The following is a 19,786-nucleotide window of genomic DNA, read 5'->3' as shown; positions in this document are numbered from 1 at the left end:
AGAGAGCCTGAGCAAAAGTCTTTAGTCGCATGACTGAGGTTAAAATTTGCGAAGAGGGGGTATTTGTGGAGTGTGGGGTTGGTATTTGTGTAGTGTAAGGGGGGATATTTGTGAAGTGGAGTGTGGGGGTATTTGTGGAGTGTAGGGGGTTAATATTGTGTCCACTGACACCAGTGCTGGGGGTTAATACTGCATCTGCTGGCACCAGTGCTGGGGGTTAATACTGCATCTGCTGGTACCAGTGCTTGGGGTTAATACTGCATCTGCTGGCACCAGTGCTGGGGGTTAATAGTGCGTCCGCTGACAACAGTGCTGGGGGTTAATATTGCATCTGCTGACACCAGTGCTGGGGATTAATATTGCATCCACTGACACCAGTACTGGTGGTTAGTAGTGCGTCCGCTGACACCAATGCTGGGGGAAAGGACAGTTTGCATGCGGCCCCATTGGATGTGAAAATTTGTTTTGTGGCCCTCAGGTAATTTGAGTTGGAGATCCCTGCTTTACAGGTACTTTCCAGTCAAACATAGATATTCCATAAATTGACTGTATTCATATCCAGGACATATATTTATTGCAGCTTTAAAATATAAACCTCTGTATTCTAAGCAAAGTATGAAAGCATAATCATAATGGAACCAGCAGCATACAATATCTGCATAGACAGTAGCATATTATGTGCACATGTTCAACTCTAAACTAGTGAGATTGATGATAAAAAAAAATCTTGAAGGCCGTAACCTCTTCCAATAAGTGTTTTTCTTTCTTTTTCATGTAATTAACACTTCCAAATGACAAGTCCCATTTATGATTTCTAAACCGTCTGTCTGAATCTACAAGCCTAAAAGGAACGTAGCAGCGTTTATTTTCAGCAGAAAGGGGATATTGTTCACTAACAAAGGCTAAAGAATTTAAGTCTATGTAGGGTCTTCTTTGGAAATGAAAGGTCACTAGCTCTGGTGAGCAGCTGCACAGTGCATTAATGAAGCCTTTAGTATACGGAAACAAAGATCAGCATTAGGCTACCATCCATTTGTACTTATTTGCAAGTAACAGCATACCTATCTAACTCTGTCCATTGACTTCTGTTCTTACTATGCAAGACTGGGCTGGTAATTAATCAGCCATTATAAAAAGGGATTGTTTCTAAAAAAAATGCACATCATATATCAGGCTCACATGAATAAGACAACATCCCAGAAAACACCTGCTTTACCTTCATGAACAGTGCACTCCTACCAAAATGACTAAATACAATTACTTTTAAGTGACATGTATTTGAGTGCATTTGCCTCAGTCAGAATTAGGGGTGAGTGGAAATCCAGATACATAGTATATGGATATTCTGCTCCCCAATGGTCTGTTTTTAGTACGATATGCATATAACTAACTTTTTGACATGACTTCTATTCTGCCTATCTGATATTTAGGTGTGAGCTTATTTACCAGGAAAACTGGGTTCATCTAACACACTTGTCAGTCACCAGCAGTTCATGTCTAAACAGGTTAATCTGGCTGATAAACTCACTGTGTGTGCACAGTTTTAGCACTGTCTCTGCAAAAGATTGTTTCAATAACAATTAATTTATTAATTTGAATGAATTAATGCACAAACACACAAATGTGCCTAAACAGATCTAGTGTCTTATGCGTGTTAATGCGCGTGCTGCATTTTTCTGCTAATATGCTCTTCTGCTGAACCTACTGGTGATTGTTTTTTTTTCTGAGCGTAAATGCTCCTATTCAAATGTGCCAGTAAAATTCTATATGTTCATGGACACATAGGGTAACAGAGGTGGGCTTTTAGGTTTAAAAAAAAATAAAGCAAACACCAATGGAGGTGAGTTATAAGGAAACCTGCTAAGTGCCCCTAATCTCTAGAAACCACCCAAAAGTTAGCCTGCTCTTAGAGCTGGACCGGCTCAAGAGGTTTAGCTGCAGTCTGGGTTACCATTATGTATTTAACGATTCTCATGGATTCTCCGGACCAGACTCTTGTAGAGCAGGAGAATTATTGTTTTATCTCTGGAGTTGATCCCCTTTGTAACCTCCCTGGCGGTATTCCTGAGTCGGGATCCCATCATTGGGGTTACTTACCTTGTTCCCTGGATCCAGCAATGTCTCCCCGCTGTGATCAGCAAGTCACAGTGTCTAGCTCGATCTGTGACAGTGCCGAGCTCCGTTCCCTGCGAGCGTTGCGCTGCACGGGGACGGAGTTCGGCGCCATATTCAAAAAGTAAAAAACACAGTATAGCTACAGTACGCATCCCCTTTGTCCCTAGTGGTTTGTCCAGTGCCCTGCATGCAGTTTTATATTATAAATACTGTTCTTTATGCCAGGAAACTGGAGATTGTCCATAGCAACCAAAAAATGTCAGTTTACATCAAAAGTGGTTATAGACCAGCTAGAAAACAGCGATAATAAATTAGAATCACTTGCAGAATTGAGCGATAGTAATTCATGGGGAAATTCGTCATCAAACACTAAAAGTAATGACAGCAACAATTCTGTAACTCAGCATATTTCAGTGTTTTTGATTTGATTACATTATTGAATACTTTTTATTATTATTATATTATTTGTTATAATTTATAGTTCTTATATATTATAATTTAATATTTCAAAATGTATCATACCCGGGATGTCTATTAAACTTAATTTGGACGGATTTAAGTAAATTATTTCTAAGAATTACAGGCCTACAATATAAAATGCCAAATTTCCATGCAAAATAATGGTATCGCTTTCAGCACCTAAAATCTGAAATAATCATACCGCCAAGGAGGTTAATGCATGCCAATATTCTGTTTGCTTTGTTAGCAGCAGCTTGGCATTGCATGCCATTGTGGAGCCTATCATCTACTAGGACCCCCAGGTCCTTTTCCATCCTAGATTCACTCAGAGGTTCTCCCCCCAGTGTATAGATTGCATTCATATTTTTGCCACCCAAATGCATTATTTTTCATTTTTCTACATTTGTTTGTTTGTATTGCCAAATAGAGAGATTTAACTATTTACCCCATCCTCCAGGTCATTTATGAAGAAATTAAATAGGATTGGTCCCAGCACAGAACCCTGGGGAACCCCACTACCCAACCCTGACCATTCCGAGTACTCCTAATTTATCACCACCCTCTGTACTCGCCCTTGTAGCCAGTTTTCAATCCATGTACTCACCCTATGGTCCATGCCAATGGACCTTATTTTGTACAGTAAATGTTTATGGGGAACTGTGCCAAATGCTTTTGCAACATCCATCTACACCACGTCTACAGGCCTTTCTACAGGCCTTTCTTTATCTAGATAGCAACTCACCTCCTCTTAGAAGGTTAATAGATTGGTTTGGCAAGAACAATTCTTCATGAATGCATTCTGATTACTGCTAATGATACTGTTCTCATTACTAAAAACTTGTATATAGTCCTTTATCATCCCCTTCAAGAGTTTACATACTATTGATGTTAGGCTAACTGGTCTGTAATTCCCAGGGATGTATTTTGGGCCCTTTTTAAATATAATGGTGCTACATTGGCTTTTCTCCAATCCGCTGGAACCATGCCAGTAAAAATTAGGAACAATGGTCTGGCAATTACATAACTGATTTCCCCAAGTACCCTCAGGTGCAAGCCATCTGGTCGTGGTGATTTATTAATGTTAAGTTTCCCAATTCTAATTTTAATTCTGTCCTCTGTTAACCATGGAGTTGCTTCCTGTGATGTGCCATGAGGATAATCACTGCAGTTTTGGTTACAGAAGCCCCTTGATTCCCTCGTGAAGACTGATTAGAAGAATAAATTCAATACCTTTGCCATCTCCCCAACCTTTGTAACCAGATGTCCTTCCTCATTCTTTATGGGGCCAATATGGCCTGTCCTCCTTTTTATACTGTTTACATACTTAAAGAATTTCTTGGGATTTTTTTTTGCTCTCCTCCTCTATGTGTCTTTCATGTTCTATCTTAGACATCCTTATTGCACCCTTACATTTCTTATTGCATTCTTTATAAAGTCTGAATGTTGATGATGATCCCTCAACCTTGTATTTTTTGAAGGCCTTCTCCATTGCTTTTATATGCATTTTTACATTGGAGTTAAGCCATCCAGGGCTTTTGTCTTTTAAATTTAATTGAACCAATGGGATGCATTGGCTAATATCCTTATTTAAATATGCTTTTAAAACAAACCCATCTCTCCTCCGTGTTCTTTGTTCCTAATATTTGGTCCCAATTTATGCCTTCTAGCAAGGTTCGTAGTTTAGGAAAGTTGGCTCTTTTGAAATTCAGTGTCTTTGCATTCCCCTTATGTTTCCTATTTGTGTGATTTATACTGCCAATTGACCTGTGATCGCTGTTACCCAAATTGCCCCATATTTCCACATCTGTGAACAGGTCTGTATTGTTGGTAATCAGTGGATCCAGTATCGCTTTATTTCTAGTTGTTGCATCTACCATCTGACCCATAAAATTGTCCTGCAAGACATTTACGAACTGGCGAGCCTTAGGTTCCCTCCGCCCAGTCTATGTCTGGATAGTTAAAATCCCCCCTTATGATAACACTTCCCATCCTTGCTGCCAATCCAAATTGTGATAGGAGATCTGTCTCCCCCTTCCTCCCTCAGGTTAGGGGGCCTATAGCATACTCCCAGTATTATTTTACCCTTAGCTTTATGCCTTTGGAGCTCTACCCATAAGGATTCCACCTCCTCCCTAGCTCCCTTAGTGATGTCATCTCTCACATTTACTTGTACATTATTCTTGATATATAGGCATAACCCTCCTCCCTTTTTACCCTCTTTGTCCTTGTGATAAAGGGTATATCCTTGAATGTTTGCCAGCCAATCATGAGAGCTGTTAAACCATGTCTCTTAAATTCCCATGCTGACTATCTCTACCTCTGGACCCCCCCATCGTCTAGTTTAAAAACCCCTCTAACTTTTTGGCCATCTTCATTCCCAGCTGGTCTGACCCCTCCTCATTTAGGTGCAAGTCCGTCCTTTCTATAGTCCCGGTTATCGACTGAGAAGTCGGCCTAGTCCTCCAGGAACCCAAACCCCTCCTTACTACACCAGCTCTTCAGCCACTTGTCTACTTCCTTAATCTCCCTCTGCCTTTTTGGTGTGGCTTGATGTACCAGTAGTATTCCTGAGAATACTACATTGGAGGTCCTTTTCCTCAATGTAGCTCCTAAGTCCCTAAAATTGTTCTTTAGGACACTTAATCTGCCTCTGACTTTGTCATTGGTGCCAACGTGCACCATGGCAGCTGGGTCTTACCCAGCCCCTCCCAGTAATCTATCCAACAGATCCCTGATGTGCCGAACCTGAGCGCCCGGTAGACAACATACTGTTTGGCGCTTCAGGTCTTTGTTACAGATTGGTCTCTCTGTCCTTCTAAAAACGGAGTCCCCTACCACCAGAATCTGTCTTTCTATTCCCTTCGCCTCCCCGCCACTCTCACTGGAGGAGTTCTTCCCCTGGCAGCTAGGAGAGTCCCTCAGCTCCAGCAGTGCTGGTCTCTGACTGGTTTCACTAATGTCACTCAATGGAGCGTACTTATTGGGATGCTCTAGCCCTGGGCTGGCCTCCATGGTACTTCCCCCTCTACCCTTCCTGTCACCCATCTACTCTTTGCTAGTGCCTGCACCTCTTTGTCTTCACCCACCTCTGTGCTGGCCCCTGCCATGTACGTTCTTGGCTCTCCTTTAGTATGGAGGAACTTCTCAGTTCCTCACAGTTGCTTCCCCAGATTCAGAACCTGGGCTTCCAGGGAAACAATGGGCTTACATTTTGCACAGCAGTATTCACCCTTGATCAGATGATCAAGGAACGCATACATGCCGCAAGATGTACAACGAGTTGCCTCTCCACACCCGCCGGGCATCATACCTATTAAATTTAATGAGGATTGGGGATTATACCCTGACCAAATTACCCAACAACCTTCCTGACACTAACTCAACAAGACAATACACAGGCACTCGCAGACCCATGTGCACTCGCAGACCACTCTCAGAACTTCGTGCACTTGCAGACCACAAGTACACAATACACAAGTACACAATACACAAGTACTAAAGATGCACACACACAACTCAAACACTCAGGTACTCACACTACACAGGTACTATGACCCCCTGTTATAACCTCCTGTTTTAAACTCTGGTTTTTAACTCACCACTTAGACCAGTTCCCCTAACTCTGGTTTTTAACTCACTACATAGGCCTCTTTCACACTGTTGGACCATTCAAGTCCACCTGTCAGTTTTGTTGGCGGACCTGAACGGCACTCCATGCTAGTCTATGAAGTGACGGATGTCAGCGGACATGTCACCGCTGACATCAGTCGCTCCATAGACTAGCATGAAGCGCCCGTTCAGGTCCGCCAACAAAACTGACAGGAGGACCTGATCGGGTCTGATCCGCCAAAAGCAGACGGATGACCCTACGTTCAGATCCGTCGCTGGCAGATCGGGCGAGATATGATAAAAACCAGACATGATGTCTGTTTTCATCTGATCTCGCCATAGAAACTAGCAGTGCTCGACAAGCATCTCCCCACTCAGTGAGCAGACAGGGACCTGTCATCCAATGGCCCAGCGGAGATTAAAGGAGAGATCTCCCTCTGAGCTGGTGGACAGAGGCGGACTCCGTGGAAGCGGATCTGCCTCGTGTGAATGAGGCCTTAGACCAGTTCCACTTGGACAGAGTTCCAGCAAGCTCAAAGATGAACAGGCTCACAATGAGTTCTACACAAGGTTATAAAGGCCTCAAGCACCTGTGACCAATTAACCATTCCCCTTTATTAGTAGGCTGAAGGAAGCAAAGAAAAAAAAAGTGTCAGAAAAAAGTGTTACAAAGCTACAAGAAAAGCCCAAAAAAGAACCTAAAAATGCAACCCAGCAATCACCAGCAGTCAAAAAGCAAGACTTGTTCACTCTCCACTCAAGGTCCCACTGTAACTTCCAACCAGCAGCAACACGCCTCAAAAAAGTTAGAAAAGGGCAACAAAAAGCTGGAAAAGTAAGTGGTACTAACAATTAACAGCTGGAAGAACATTTTTCAATGAATAAGACCCCTTTCACACGAGTAGACCGATTGGGTGTGCCTCTCAATTTTTCAGGCAGAGCTAATCTCTTTTGCAGACAGACCCTCTATTCTCTTCTATGGAGTGGTGGGTGTAAACATACATGTGTCCGCCTACACCCGGTGACATCCAATCCAAGAAAATCAGACGGATGGGGACCCCCTTCTGTCTACCGGTTTGGATTGTATGGCATTTGGGTGTAAACGGACAGGCAATCCCTTTACATATGACCGCCGATAAATGACAGCAAGCGGTGTCCGCTCTGCATAAGAAGAGTGAACACAGACCAGCCATCCACTTGCTCAGTGCGGATCAGCAGACATATTCTAGCAGCGCCTGTCCTGTGTTTAAGGGATCTAAGGTTACTTTGCACATACCAGAGGACCATATATCCAGGAAAATAATGCTTGCCCTTACCAAAGTGTACTACAATGCTAGCTTACCCTATGGGGTTGATTTACTAAAAGAAAATAGACTTCACTTTGCAACAGAAGCTGTACTCTGCAAGGCATTTTCCTCTATAGCTTAGTAAATGTGGAGACATTTTACTTGAAAATTATTGGATGATGGAAGTCAACAGAGCTTAACCTCATTTACTAAGCACTTGGGAAAATTCCCAATGCAAACAGAACAAGAGCAACCTCAACCCGCTACAGGGATCAATAGCAAATATCCTGCCCGGACTGATGCAGCACATAAACCAAGTACACAGTGTCAGGGCTGAGTCTATTGTTCGGACTTGCATACACATGTAAAAACTGAGTTTGGTCAGTATTAAAAGTGTAAACAGGCAATAAACTTAAAACAAAGCTAAACCCATTATTACTTTACAGCCAAGGAAGCTGCCATTTATTTAAGCCTCTGTTTGATTTGCAGTTGCGATGGTGCGATGGTGCTGTACATGTGATCAGTTATGACAACAGCCATTTGATTGCTTGAAAGTTCACTTGAGAGTACAAGCAACTGTGATAGTTATTCAGGGCATTCACCACAGGTAAATCAATTGGTTTAGTTCCACTTCCTTATAATGCCAACTACTTTGCTAGTTGTTTGATATTGAGACCTAGCCAAGTAAAAGGCAAACCAAAAAAAAAAAAAAATGTACCTACTCATAATTAAATTATACCTGGGGTATTATAGACATCTTCTTCCTCAAATCATGCAAGCCAATTTCAGATGTTAATATTTTATCAATCCAAATTTTTCCTTCAGGTTCAGCAAGACGAAAAAGAGCTGAGATAAGGGAACTCTTTCCAGCTCCCGTTCTTCCTACTATTCCAACCTGTAAATCAAACAAATTGTTTTTGTAAGCTACATTTTAACCATTCAATTTATAAATATACAGTGCTCAACATAAATGAGTACACCCCTTTTGAAAAGTAAGATTTTAATCAATACCTCAATGAACACAAGAACAATTTCCCAAATTTTGGCAAAACTGAGTTTTATAGAACATTTGTTTAGTTTATTACATGAAAGCAAGGTTAATAATATACTGTATTGGCGTATAACACACACTTTTTCACCCTGAAAATCATGGGCAAATGTTATACGCCAATACTTCAATTTAAGCTGCCTCGAAGGGGACAGGGAGGGGTGTCGAGTGCTGTCAGATTACATACAATGAGGATCTCCTGTTTACTTGGTGGCCTCTGTAATAGGAAGTCTCATCTCTCTTCTGGGCCGCCATTGGACCACTGCTCTGTCTATCATAGGAGATTCTCACTGTATGTATCGCCACTCGTCTCGCCTCCCTCCTTGTCCCCTCAAGGCTGCAGATGGGCATCAATCAGGGTGCCCTGATGCCAATGGTGAGGCTGCTCCATTGATGCCAATGGTGAGGCTGCTCCATTGATGCCAATGGTGAGGCTGCTCCATTGATGCCAATGGTGAGGCTGCTGCATCGGTGGCAATGGTGAGGCTGCTGCATCGGTGGCAATGGTGAGGCTGCTGCATCGGTGGCAATGGTGAGGCTGCTGCATTGATGGCACTTGTGAGCCTGCATTGATGGCACTTGTGAGCCTGCATTGATGTGGACTGATGAGGCTGCAAGTTCCTTATTTCAATTTTTTTCCCCAAAACGTCCCTCTTAAAATGAATGTGCGTGTTATACGGCGATAAATATGGTAACTCAGATTACAAAATCTAAAGTTTTACCCAAAATGAGTTAATGAAAAAATGAATACTACATTTACTATTTTGTATGACCTCCATGATCTGTAAGGACAGCACCAAGTCTTCTAGGCATTAAATGAACAAGTTGGTGATGTATTGCAACATCTTTCTTTTTCCATTCGTCAAGAATTACCTTTTTTAAAAACTTGGATTCTGGATGGTGAGTGATGCGCAATTTGTCTCTTCAGAATTGTGGCCTTAGATGTGCGTTTTGGATCATTGTCATGTTGGAAAAGTGCATGGTGACCAGGGGCACGCAGTGATGGTAGAATCTTTTCTTTCAGTATAGAGCAGTACATCTGTAATTTCATGATACCATCAATGAAATGCAGCTCCCAAACACCGACATTCATGCAGCCCCACAAAAGGACACTGTCACCACCATGTTTCACTGTAGGCACCACACATTTTTCTTTGTACTCTTCTCCTTTACGAGACCATAGAGTTTTGACGCCATCAGTTCAAAAAAACATTTAACTTGGTTTAATCACTCCAAAGTACAGAGTCCCAGTAGTCTTCTTTTTCCGCATGGGTCCTGGCAAATTCTAGATGGCCTTTTTTGTGCATGGGCTTTAGGAGAGGCTTCCTTTGTGCATGACACCCATGCATGCCATTCCTCTGCAGTCTACGCAATATTGGGTCACAAGAAAAAAATCACCCCAGTTTGGCTTTGTACTAATTTCGCTAACTGCCGTGAACCTGTAGGAGGATTTTCTTCAACTCTTCTCATCAGAAGGCACTACTGTCGAGGTTAACTTCCGTGAAATGCCTGGATGTCTGTGAGATAGTTACAGTTCCATCTTTGTTACATTTTTGTATCACTTTTGCTACAGTATTCTGACAGGTAAGTAAAGCTTTGCTGATCTTCTTGTAGCTTTCACCTTTCTTGTGTAAAGAGATTATTTTCTTTCTCAGGCCTTGTGACCTTTCTATTCGATGTGGTGCCATTGCTGACAGCATAAAATGGGAAGGGGTTTTCTTTGTTAAGTAATGCCCTTTTATAATAAACTGTCTGCTGACACCTGTTTGATGAATAATTAGACTCACCTGTAGATGAATTCTTGTTAATTAGGATTTTGTTATTGCTATTAGTTATTTGCTCCTTGCACTTTTATAGGGGTATATTCATTTTTGCAACATGAGTTTAAATTAATTTGTTTGGAAAAATACTTTTGTGTGTGCAAATCAACAAATCTTTGTTGCAATCATTTATGGAAGTGTTTTGTAGTATAGTGTCCCATTGAAAATATTGATTCTGAAAGTAAAGTAAAGGTTTTCTGACAAATCAGTTGAGGTTCACTCATTTATGCCAAGCACTGTATTATAACTCTTAGTTCAGGAAAATTCTCTCTGGACAGTGGGAAAAGATATGCAGCTTGTGACCAGAAATAAGGAGAACTACTGCAAAAAAATGGATCCTCATTACCCTATTTATAATTTGTATTAGAAAAAAATCAATACAGATAAATTAAAACATTAGCAATATTTTCCCCTTTCAATTATTCACTTGAAAGTCAGTGGAGATGTTGCTCGTTTTGGGTGTACAATAAGCCTTTAACATTTAGCTACACTAATGCCACGTGCACATGACCGGACTTTCCGGCAGACTATGTCCAACAGAATCAGTCCATCGGACAATCCGATCGTGTGTGGGCTAATCTGATCCTTTTTCGTTTAAAAAAATCTGACGGACCTAGAAATAGAACATGTTTCAAATCTGTCCGACGGACTCAATTCCTATCGGGAAAACCATTTGTCTGTATGCTGGTCTGATGAACCCAGTATGACGCAAGGGAAGCTATTGGCTACTGGCTATTGAACTTCCTTTTTTAGTCCCTTTTACATCATCACGTTCAAAATGAACGGACGTTTGAAGGGACTTAGACCGTTCGTGTGTGGCCAAGTCTGTTCTTTGGAAAGTCTGTTGGAACTCCGCCGTAAGTCCGTCAAGAAGACCGTTGGACCTAGTTTGCCAGAAGGTCCGGTCGTGTGTATGCGAATAAGAGTGCTTTCACAATGCCGGCACCCGGGCTTCAGTGGTAAAGCGGCGCTATTGTTAGAGCCGCTTTACTGTCATTTTAGCGGCGCTATTCAGCCACTAGCGGGGCCGTTTTAACGCCTGCTAGCAGCCAAAAAAAGGGTTAAAATCGCCCGCAAAACGCTGCTGCCACGGCAGTTTGCTGGTGGTACGGCAGCGCTGCCTATTGATTTCAATGAGCGGTGGCACTATTGGAGCGGTGTTTTCACCACTCCTATAGCGCTGCAAAGAAGCTGCTTGCAGGACTTTTGGTGATGCCCTGCCAGCACAGCACCCCAGTGTGAAAGCCCGTGTGCAGCTGAGGCTTTTTTCAGGTGCTTCACAGGCGCTATAGCATCTGAAAAATGCCTACAGTGTGAAAGGGGTCTTACAACGGTGAAAATACTTATGATAGTATACAATATGAACACCACCAGCTTTCCCATATATGCCAGCAATGACTATAAATACATAAAATACTTACTCCAAGGAGAGGATATGTCCATATAGTTTAATATTTTATGACAATACTCTGTTACTGAAAGCTGCAATGGATTAATTTTGTATTATAAAAATTCTAATGAACATATATGCTCTATTGTCACTGTGGCAGGCTGATGTTTTGAGATGACAACAATTCAGAGTGTGAATATTACTGACATTCCAAGAGAAGCTATAACTGTTCTTCCCCTCTAGTTTTACTAGTAGTATATCCCTAAAGTCTTAAGGGGTGGAGGAGTGCAAAATATTTAAAGTCTGAACAATATATACTAGTCACAGGTAGTGGGTGCTCACAAGATTAGACTATGGTTAAAGCATCTGATTTTGGTACACTGTACTAAGGTCCCTTTCACACTGGGGCAGTTTTGAGGCGCTACAGCGCTAAAAATAGCACCTGTGTAGCGCCTGAAAAAAGTCCCCTTTCACTGAAAAAAGTCCTGCTAGCCGCATCTTTGGAGCGGTGTATTTACTGCTCCTAAACCGCTCCTACCAATTGAAATCAATGGGGCAGCGCGGCAATACTGCCGGCAAAGCGCCACTGCAGCGGCGCTTTGCGGGCAGTTTTAACCCTTTTTCTGCCGCTAGCGGGGGTTAAAACCGCCCGCTAGCAGCCGCATACCACCGCTAAAACGACGGTAAAGCGCCGCTAAAAATAGTGGCGTTTTACCTCCGACGCCCGCACCGCCCCAGTGTGAAAGGGGCCTTACTGTTCGATAAGCAAGCATTAAGAAGAATAATGATGGTGTAAAATAACTGTTAAAGAACAACTCCAGGAAAAAAAAAATGTTTTTACACTGTGGGCACACAAGAAGTTAGATGCAATGAGGTGTATCCTACCTTCTGGAGCACTGTCTTTTTTAAAATAATTTATTGTTTCACTGAGCAACAGTAGTGTAGCCATCGCTATACTTCCAGTTCTCTGACATTGTAAGTACCCAAAAAGATGATTCCCTTCTGATTTAGTTGATGGTTATATCTGGTGGGTGCCATGTGACATCCCAGCTGAGTGTTCTTGAGTCCAAGTAACACCTTGTTTATTGTCTGTTGTTGTTTGCTATAAGGCCAGCTGCATGCATTGTTGGACCAGCTTTAGTCCTAACAGTTCTGCTAGCTAAGGAATATAAGATATAAGAAGGGTTCTTTTCGAATTTGGGCCCCATACATACTATGCTCATTGGGTAGTAAAGTATACCAGGTCTGTCTATTAAACAAGGAGACTGTGATCCCTCCTAGAAACCAAAGCAGTCAGAACCGGTTTTAACTGTATGCGTGGTGACCATGAACATGTTTGAACCTGCATGGCAATCGGCAACACTATGACGTTCAATTGATTGTGAGTCGCCATTTCGTTTGTTTTGAAATGCTTACTACAACTTATGGGAATGATGGCCTGTCTTGTGCGTGTGTGTTTAAGTGGCACAAAAGATTCCATAAGGGATGTGAGAATGAATTCCCAAAAGTTAAATCAGTGCTTAAAGGGACACGTTTTGAGTCAGTTGTTGCTGTAAAGAAGAAAACAGCAGATGTGTCGAAACAGCTGACAGAAATATATTTTCTCCATGCCTTCGACCAGTGGAAAACAAGACTGCAGCAATCTATTCGTGCAAATGGGGAATATATTGAAGGGGACAAGCATTAAATCTCTAATACATATAAATAAAGGTGTGTTATTCAATCAGTCTCATCATTTAATAGACACACCTCATATACCACAATAACTTTTTTTAGCAAGCAGGAGACATTTCAAAGACAGTTACAAATGAATTATCAATGCTTAAATTATTAGAATTGTCTCCCCCAGCATTAAGATGTTGACAAAATACCTTTTCTTTTGGCCGAATTAGAGCAGTTAAATGTCTCAGAACCAACGGGCCATCCAAACTGTAGGCGAAATTGACATTTTCAAATGCTATCATACCCTTGCTTGGCCAGTCAAACGGTGGACGTCTTTTAGATTCCCACTCAGCTTCCTTTTCCAACTGAGTATACTCCATGACTCGTTCGACTGAGATCATCTGCAATAAATAATGTACATTATATCAGGTTACATCAGTATTACTATTAGGGCTAAATCTGTGTTAAGACCCTATGATCATTGCTGTAATGCAATTCAACTTTAGCACCCACCTTGAGGGCACTTCGTATGTGTGACCTGGTAGTTGGTTGTCCCCTAATAACTTAAAGCCCAAGTGATTTGATAGAAATACTCAGACACTGTACTAATGGCCTCCATTATTATAGTGTAACCTCAACTCTCCTGTTACACCGATCAGCCATAACATTATGACCATTGACAGGTAAAGTGAATAGCTATGACTATCTCATTAAAATGGCATCTGTTAGTGGGTGAGATATAATAGACAGCAAGTGAACATGTTGTCCCTAAAGTTGATGTGTTGAAAGCAGAAAAAAAGGCCAAGCTTAGAGATTTGATTGACTTTAACAAAGGCTAAATTGTAATGGATAGATGACTGAGTCAGAGCATCTCCAAAATGGCAGCTCTTGTGGGATGGTCCCGGTTTGCCGTGGTCAGAACCCACCAAAAGTGGTCCTAAGAAGGAAAACTAGCAAACTGGCAACAAGGTCATGAGCTAGCCAGGGCTCACTCATGCACAAAGGGAGAGAAGGATGGTCCATTTAGTCTGATCTAATAGAAGCGCTAACGTAGCTCAGATTGCTAAAGTAGTAATGCTGGTTTTGATAGAAAGGTGTCAGAACACAGTTCACCACAGTTTTTTTGTTTGGGGGATTTCTTAACTCAATGATAGTGCCAAAACAGTGCGTTTACTCCACGCCAGATATTGTTTTCAGGGCTTTCCTGACCACCTTTGTTTAAAAGGAAGTCAAAATTCCTACAGGTATGCCTTCCCACACAGGGGATTCTCCCCCATCCCCATGAATCAAACAAAACAATCAGCCTCCTGGCTCTCTTGTGGCAGCTTTACTGCTCAGAATACCTCTTCAGGATCCTCCTGAACATTAGTACCTTTTTGGTCCTCCTAACTTCCTAGCTGCTCAATAAGAAGAGGTGGGTTGGGACTTTGAGTGAGATGTGTTTGCACAATAGAAATTATTCCACAATTTTACAAAAGTTTATTCATAAATTGCACACGAGACATGGTACATTGCAAATATGACAAGGTGATGTGAATAAATAAAAATAATTAAAATGTCATCATTACACATGATGAATGAAATCCATGTATAGGATGGGATGTAAACGCATATTTGGTAAAAAAAAAAAACTGCATTTAAAAGCTTGACGCGTCTCCTGTATCATCATCATGTATTTCACCATGGACACCATTCATTTCTCCTTTGCTCGCCTCGAGTGTGGTGTTGTCTGCCTTGGCTGCCCGCAGATTCATGTCCCCTCAGCTCCTGACAGGGACATTTTCCAGCCTTCCTCAACTTCCAGTTCTCATCATTTCATGACCTATTACAGAGCTGATAGGCAAGTAATTTTTGGGGGTGTCTGGCTTTTTCCTCCCCCTTTATCCTCACATTATTGATTTAAGTAACTTGGAATATCTTTCATATATTTTGTAGATATGCATTCTGCATTTGCTTCTGAAGAAGTGGAACTTCATCCACGAAATGCGTCAAGCTTTAAAATGCATATTTTTTTTTACCAATTATGCGTTTACATCCTATCCTATATATGGATTTCATTCATCATGTGTAATAATGGAATTTTGTTTTTTAGTCAACTATGCACATCAGCTCATCATATTTGCAATGTACCATGTCTTGTGCAATTTATGAATAAACTTTGTAATATTGTGGAATAATTTTAAATTGTGCAAACACACATCTCATGCAAAGTCCCAACCCCCCTCTTCTTATCAATAGGGAAGGAGGCATATGCTCGTTTAACCATATGCCTCAAAGTCCCAACCCCATTCTCTTTTTAAACTTACTAGCTGCTCTGTCCCTCATGGAATCTCTCAGGCTCGGACCTTGTTCTTTCCCGACCAGAACACGATGGTGCACACCCACACCCCTCATGGCTCCCTTCACACACTGACCCCCCTGAGGAGAGTGGGGCTCCGAGCTCTACCTCTGGCTTTCATATGGATCCAGCACACACCTGTGCAATTAGCGTGCTTGCTTCTGACAACATCTGGCCTAAACCACCATTTTAAACAGTGGCACGGGTTCAACCTGCCACAATAAATGTACATACTGTGTAATATATATATATATATATATATATATATACACATACACATATACACACACACACACACACAATATTGCCAAAAGTATTGGGATACCCCTCCAAATCATTGGATTCAGGTGTTTCAATCACCTCCATGGCCACAGATGTATAAAATCAAGCACCTAGGCATGCAGACTGCTTCTACAAACTTTTGTGAAATAAAGGGTCGCTCAGTGAATTCAAGCATGGTACTGTGATAGGTTTCCATCCGTGAAATTTCCTTGCTACTAAAAATTCCATAGTCAACTGTTAGTGGTATTATAACAAACCTGAAGCAACTGGGAACAACAACTACTCAAGAGACTGACAGAGCGGGGTCAGCGTATGTGCTGAAGCGTACAGTGAGTAGAAGTTGCCAACTGTCTGCAGACCACCAAACTTGATGTCTATGTTTCCATTTATTCCCATTCATCTGTTTATATATCTATATAGACCTAAGTGTTTGTGCATGTGTGATGCATGTACGTACACACATACTTTCTTTCTTTCTCCCCCCTCCCCCCTCTCTTTTTTCTTTGCTGCTTTTTTCCACATTGTCACCATCATATGTGCACACACACTTATCGGTTTAATTTATTTAAAAGTTGTTGTTTTTTTCCATTCACGAATAAATTGTATCGCTTATCATATTTTTGCATATATCACTACATTAAAACAACATAGCACGTTAATAGATGTTCACCAATCATCGCCTTACTTATGTAGATTAATGTATCCTACTTCATATCACCATACACTATTCACATCGTGAGTATACCATTTATATGGTTAACACACATGTATGTTATATGATTTCCTGTACACTGTAAGTGCAACTTATATTTTATTGGAGTCAAATAATAAAAGGTTTTATACTATTGGAGCTTTATTTTCCTTCCATGCAAATGATGTGTATCCTCGAGTTTTAACCATATGGGAGATTTAATGAAGAGTTGTGCCTACTAATCCATCTGACGGAAGAGGTGGTTTAAGGAGAGCAGCAAAGATCCATTTCGGATTGGGGGATATATTTACATCTACATGCGCTTTGTGACCCTCTGTAGTGGGGGGTCATGAACTTCTGGTAAGAAGTAGATCTATACACCTTGGTGGCAGATTGGACACTATCCACAAGTGGAAGAATTTGTTTCTTCATTTATATTCAAGCTTATTTGAAAGACTTTTTTTTTCATATTCATTCTTATACTGTTCAATTTATTGCACTGTTTTTTGGATTGTGATTCACGATTATTTTTCATTTTTTATAAATTTTTTATATTACCCATATGGAAAGGGTAAGGTTAAAGTTTGTGTGATATCATTACGGTTTATGTTAAGTATATGCATGGGAGGTACTATTCCTTACGTCACATTTTAGGTTTAGCGCAGCTTATTTATTTATAATATTGTTTTTCTGTAATTATGTGATACAGTTAAGCTGCAGCTGAATTGGGTCCCCCTGCTGACCAGTTATTACACAATTTTTGCTTACCGTAGCGCAGTTTCTTTTTCTATTTTCCCATTTTCTATTTTACATTTATTAATTGCTGCTTTGGTACTGGGTGATTGCAGATTATTATGGATATCTTTGTGTTCCGAGCCAAAAGGGTTGTGGACACCTCTGGTGTCTTTAGTTCCACCCCTGTTGCTTCGGAATTTGATGTCAGTGGATTGTTTGTAAAATAAAGAATCTCACCACATCAGAAATACATGCACAATGGGACATTGCATTTCTGGAAACTTACATCGGGGAGGCAATGGTCCCTAGAAGTTTGAGGTGGGAAGTGAGCCCCCCAAAGGGAGACCCCGATTTAGAAGCTTGGTACAAGTTCTTTAATGAGTCAGGGGTTAGCCTCCTATGGTTTCTTGCCCAAAGGAAAAGTGAGAAACTGGCTAGATTGGATGAGGATATTAAAACAATTAAAGAAAAACTGACACCCTTCATTGGTGGAGAGGAGTATAAGGAATGCTCCAAAAATCTACAAAAGATTTTAGAGAAGGAGGAGAAAGACCAAAAATGGAAAAATAATAAGTACAGTAGGGATAAGGAGGACTACCAACTAGGTTATGTTTTTGCTTGGCAGAAGAAAATCGCCTTGGAGAGTGAGGGAGAAGCAGAGATGGACACTTTGCCCCAAACAGTACCACTAAATACTTTGGGTACCAATCCCTCCTTGGTCCATGTGCGGCAAGACTCCTATCACTCTCCGATGAGGAATAATGTACACACTAGACTCAAGATGAAACCGAGGGCCCCCAATGGGGATTCAGGTCAGCGGTATTTTAATGCCCCCTTTAGGGGTCAGAAAGGCCCTGGGAGGGATGGGGAAAATGCTTACCAGCAAGTAAATTTTAGGAGGCCTCGGGATAATTACCAGACGAGACCCTCCCAGTTATGCTCAAAGATATGACAGGATTAATTCAGTTTACCATAATGTGGAAAACAGAAATCGATAATTTGATATCACAACCCAGAATCGGTTTTTCCCATTATCTGATTTAGAAGCACCTGATAATTACAGGCAGGACAATAGACCGTCGGATTTGGGAAGCCATCGAAGCGACTCGAGGGTGCACCATTACAATGATCACAATCAGGGTCATGGCAACCCCAGGATGTCCCAATACTCGGACTCCCCAGGGGGTAGAGTGAATCGAGGCTGGGCTTTTCACAGGGACAACAGAGGCATAAAAAGGCCTGTAGAACGAAGAGAGGAAGCAGAGGGGGGAGGCGAATCCAGTCAGCTAAAAAGAAAGAGGTCCTAGGATTGGGTATCTTTAATTTAAGCAAACAAGAATTGACAGATTCTGAAAAAAGGCTATTAGACAAAGGATTAAAATTTGCTCCACCAAGGAATGAGTAAATTCCAGGCATATATGGACGTACACAAGTACGTCCGTAAGTTAAATATTAAGAGATACATGCTTAGCAACCCAATTAGTGAAAGGGAAACGAGTAGGTCAGAGTTTCAACATTCTAACCTATCTAATGCATCTCTTTTCAATCCTCCGGGCCCTATGTCATCTAATATTAGGGTTTTTAGAGATGTGGCCCTATGTGATCTTGACCTGATGAAAATAAAGGTCAGGATGCAAAAGGACCTGGAAGTTGGTCTGAATACCCTTTGTAAAAACAAATCATTGGTAATCAGACCAGCGGATAAGGGTGGGGGGATTGCAGTGCTGGACCGTTGCGACTATTTGAAAGAAATGCATCGAATCGTAGATGACAGTGACACCTATACTATTTTGAATGGGGATCCTGTCTCTAAATACAAGAAGGCCCTAGAGAAAATTGTGGACCGGGAGTTTCGGAGGGATATCCTCAATGAGAAAGAGGCTGTTTTGGTGCCATGTGCTTCACGCACACCGGTGATTTACTATCTTCCTAAATTGCATAAAAGTGTTATTTGGCCCCCGGGACGTCCAACAGTGAGTGGCATAGACTCGGTTACGTCCTGGGTGGGCAAATACATTATTTTTTGCAGCCTCTGGTTCGGACCATGCCGTCTTATGTTAAGGACACCAAACAAGTCATTAACATTTTGTCCAACATTACCCCTAAGAGGGGTTTATGGTTGGTGACTGCGGATGTCACCTCACTGTACACCATCATTCCCCACCATCTGGGCCTAGAGGAAGTCAGGTTATTCCTCGAAAGAGGATCAGGTTTGGAGTCCTTACAGATCGAGTTCATTATGGAACTTCTGGAATATGCGGCTGGTCACAATTATTTCTGGTTCGACCATCAATTTTATCGCCAGGACAGGGGTGTGGCTATGGGGGCAAATTATGCCCCCAGTTTGGCCA

General features: G+C 41.6%; 1 protein-coding gene across 1 annotated transcript in view; it reads right to left on the bottom strand.

Annotated features, from left to right (window-relative positions):
- Positions 1 to 19,786, bottom strand: part of ABCC4 (ATP binding cassette subfamily C member 4 (PEL blood group)) — a 508,465-nt gene that overhangs the window by 77,397 nt on the left and 411,282 nt on the right. Inside the window, exons 25-26 of the mRNA XM_077483038.1 lie at positions 13,599 to 13,790; positions 8,209 to 8,364 (exon numbers count right to left, since the gene is read on the bottom strand). Of these exons, the coding sequence (XP_077339164.1) occupies positions 8,209 to 8,364; positions 13,599 to 13,790 (348 nt within the window). The remainder of the gene's footprint in view (positions 1 to 8,208; positions 8,365 to 13,598; positions 13,791 to 19,786) is intronic.

Source organism: Lithobates pipiens, unplaced genomic scaffold, assembly GCF_037356315.1.
Source record: "Lithobates pipiens isolate NorthernLeopardFrog02 unplaced genomic scaffold, aLitPip1_a1.2 Scaffold_16, whole genome shotgun sequence".
In the NCBI taxonomy this organism is placed as follows: domain Eukaryota; kingdom Metazoa; phylum Chordata; class Amphibia; order Anura; family Ranidae; genus Lithobates; species Lithobates pipiens.
Note: the sequence above shows the minus strand (reverse complement) of the source record. Positions and strands in the feature narration are given on the sequence as shown.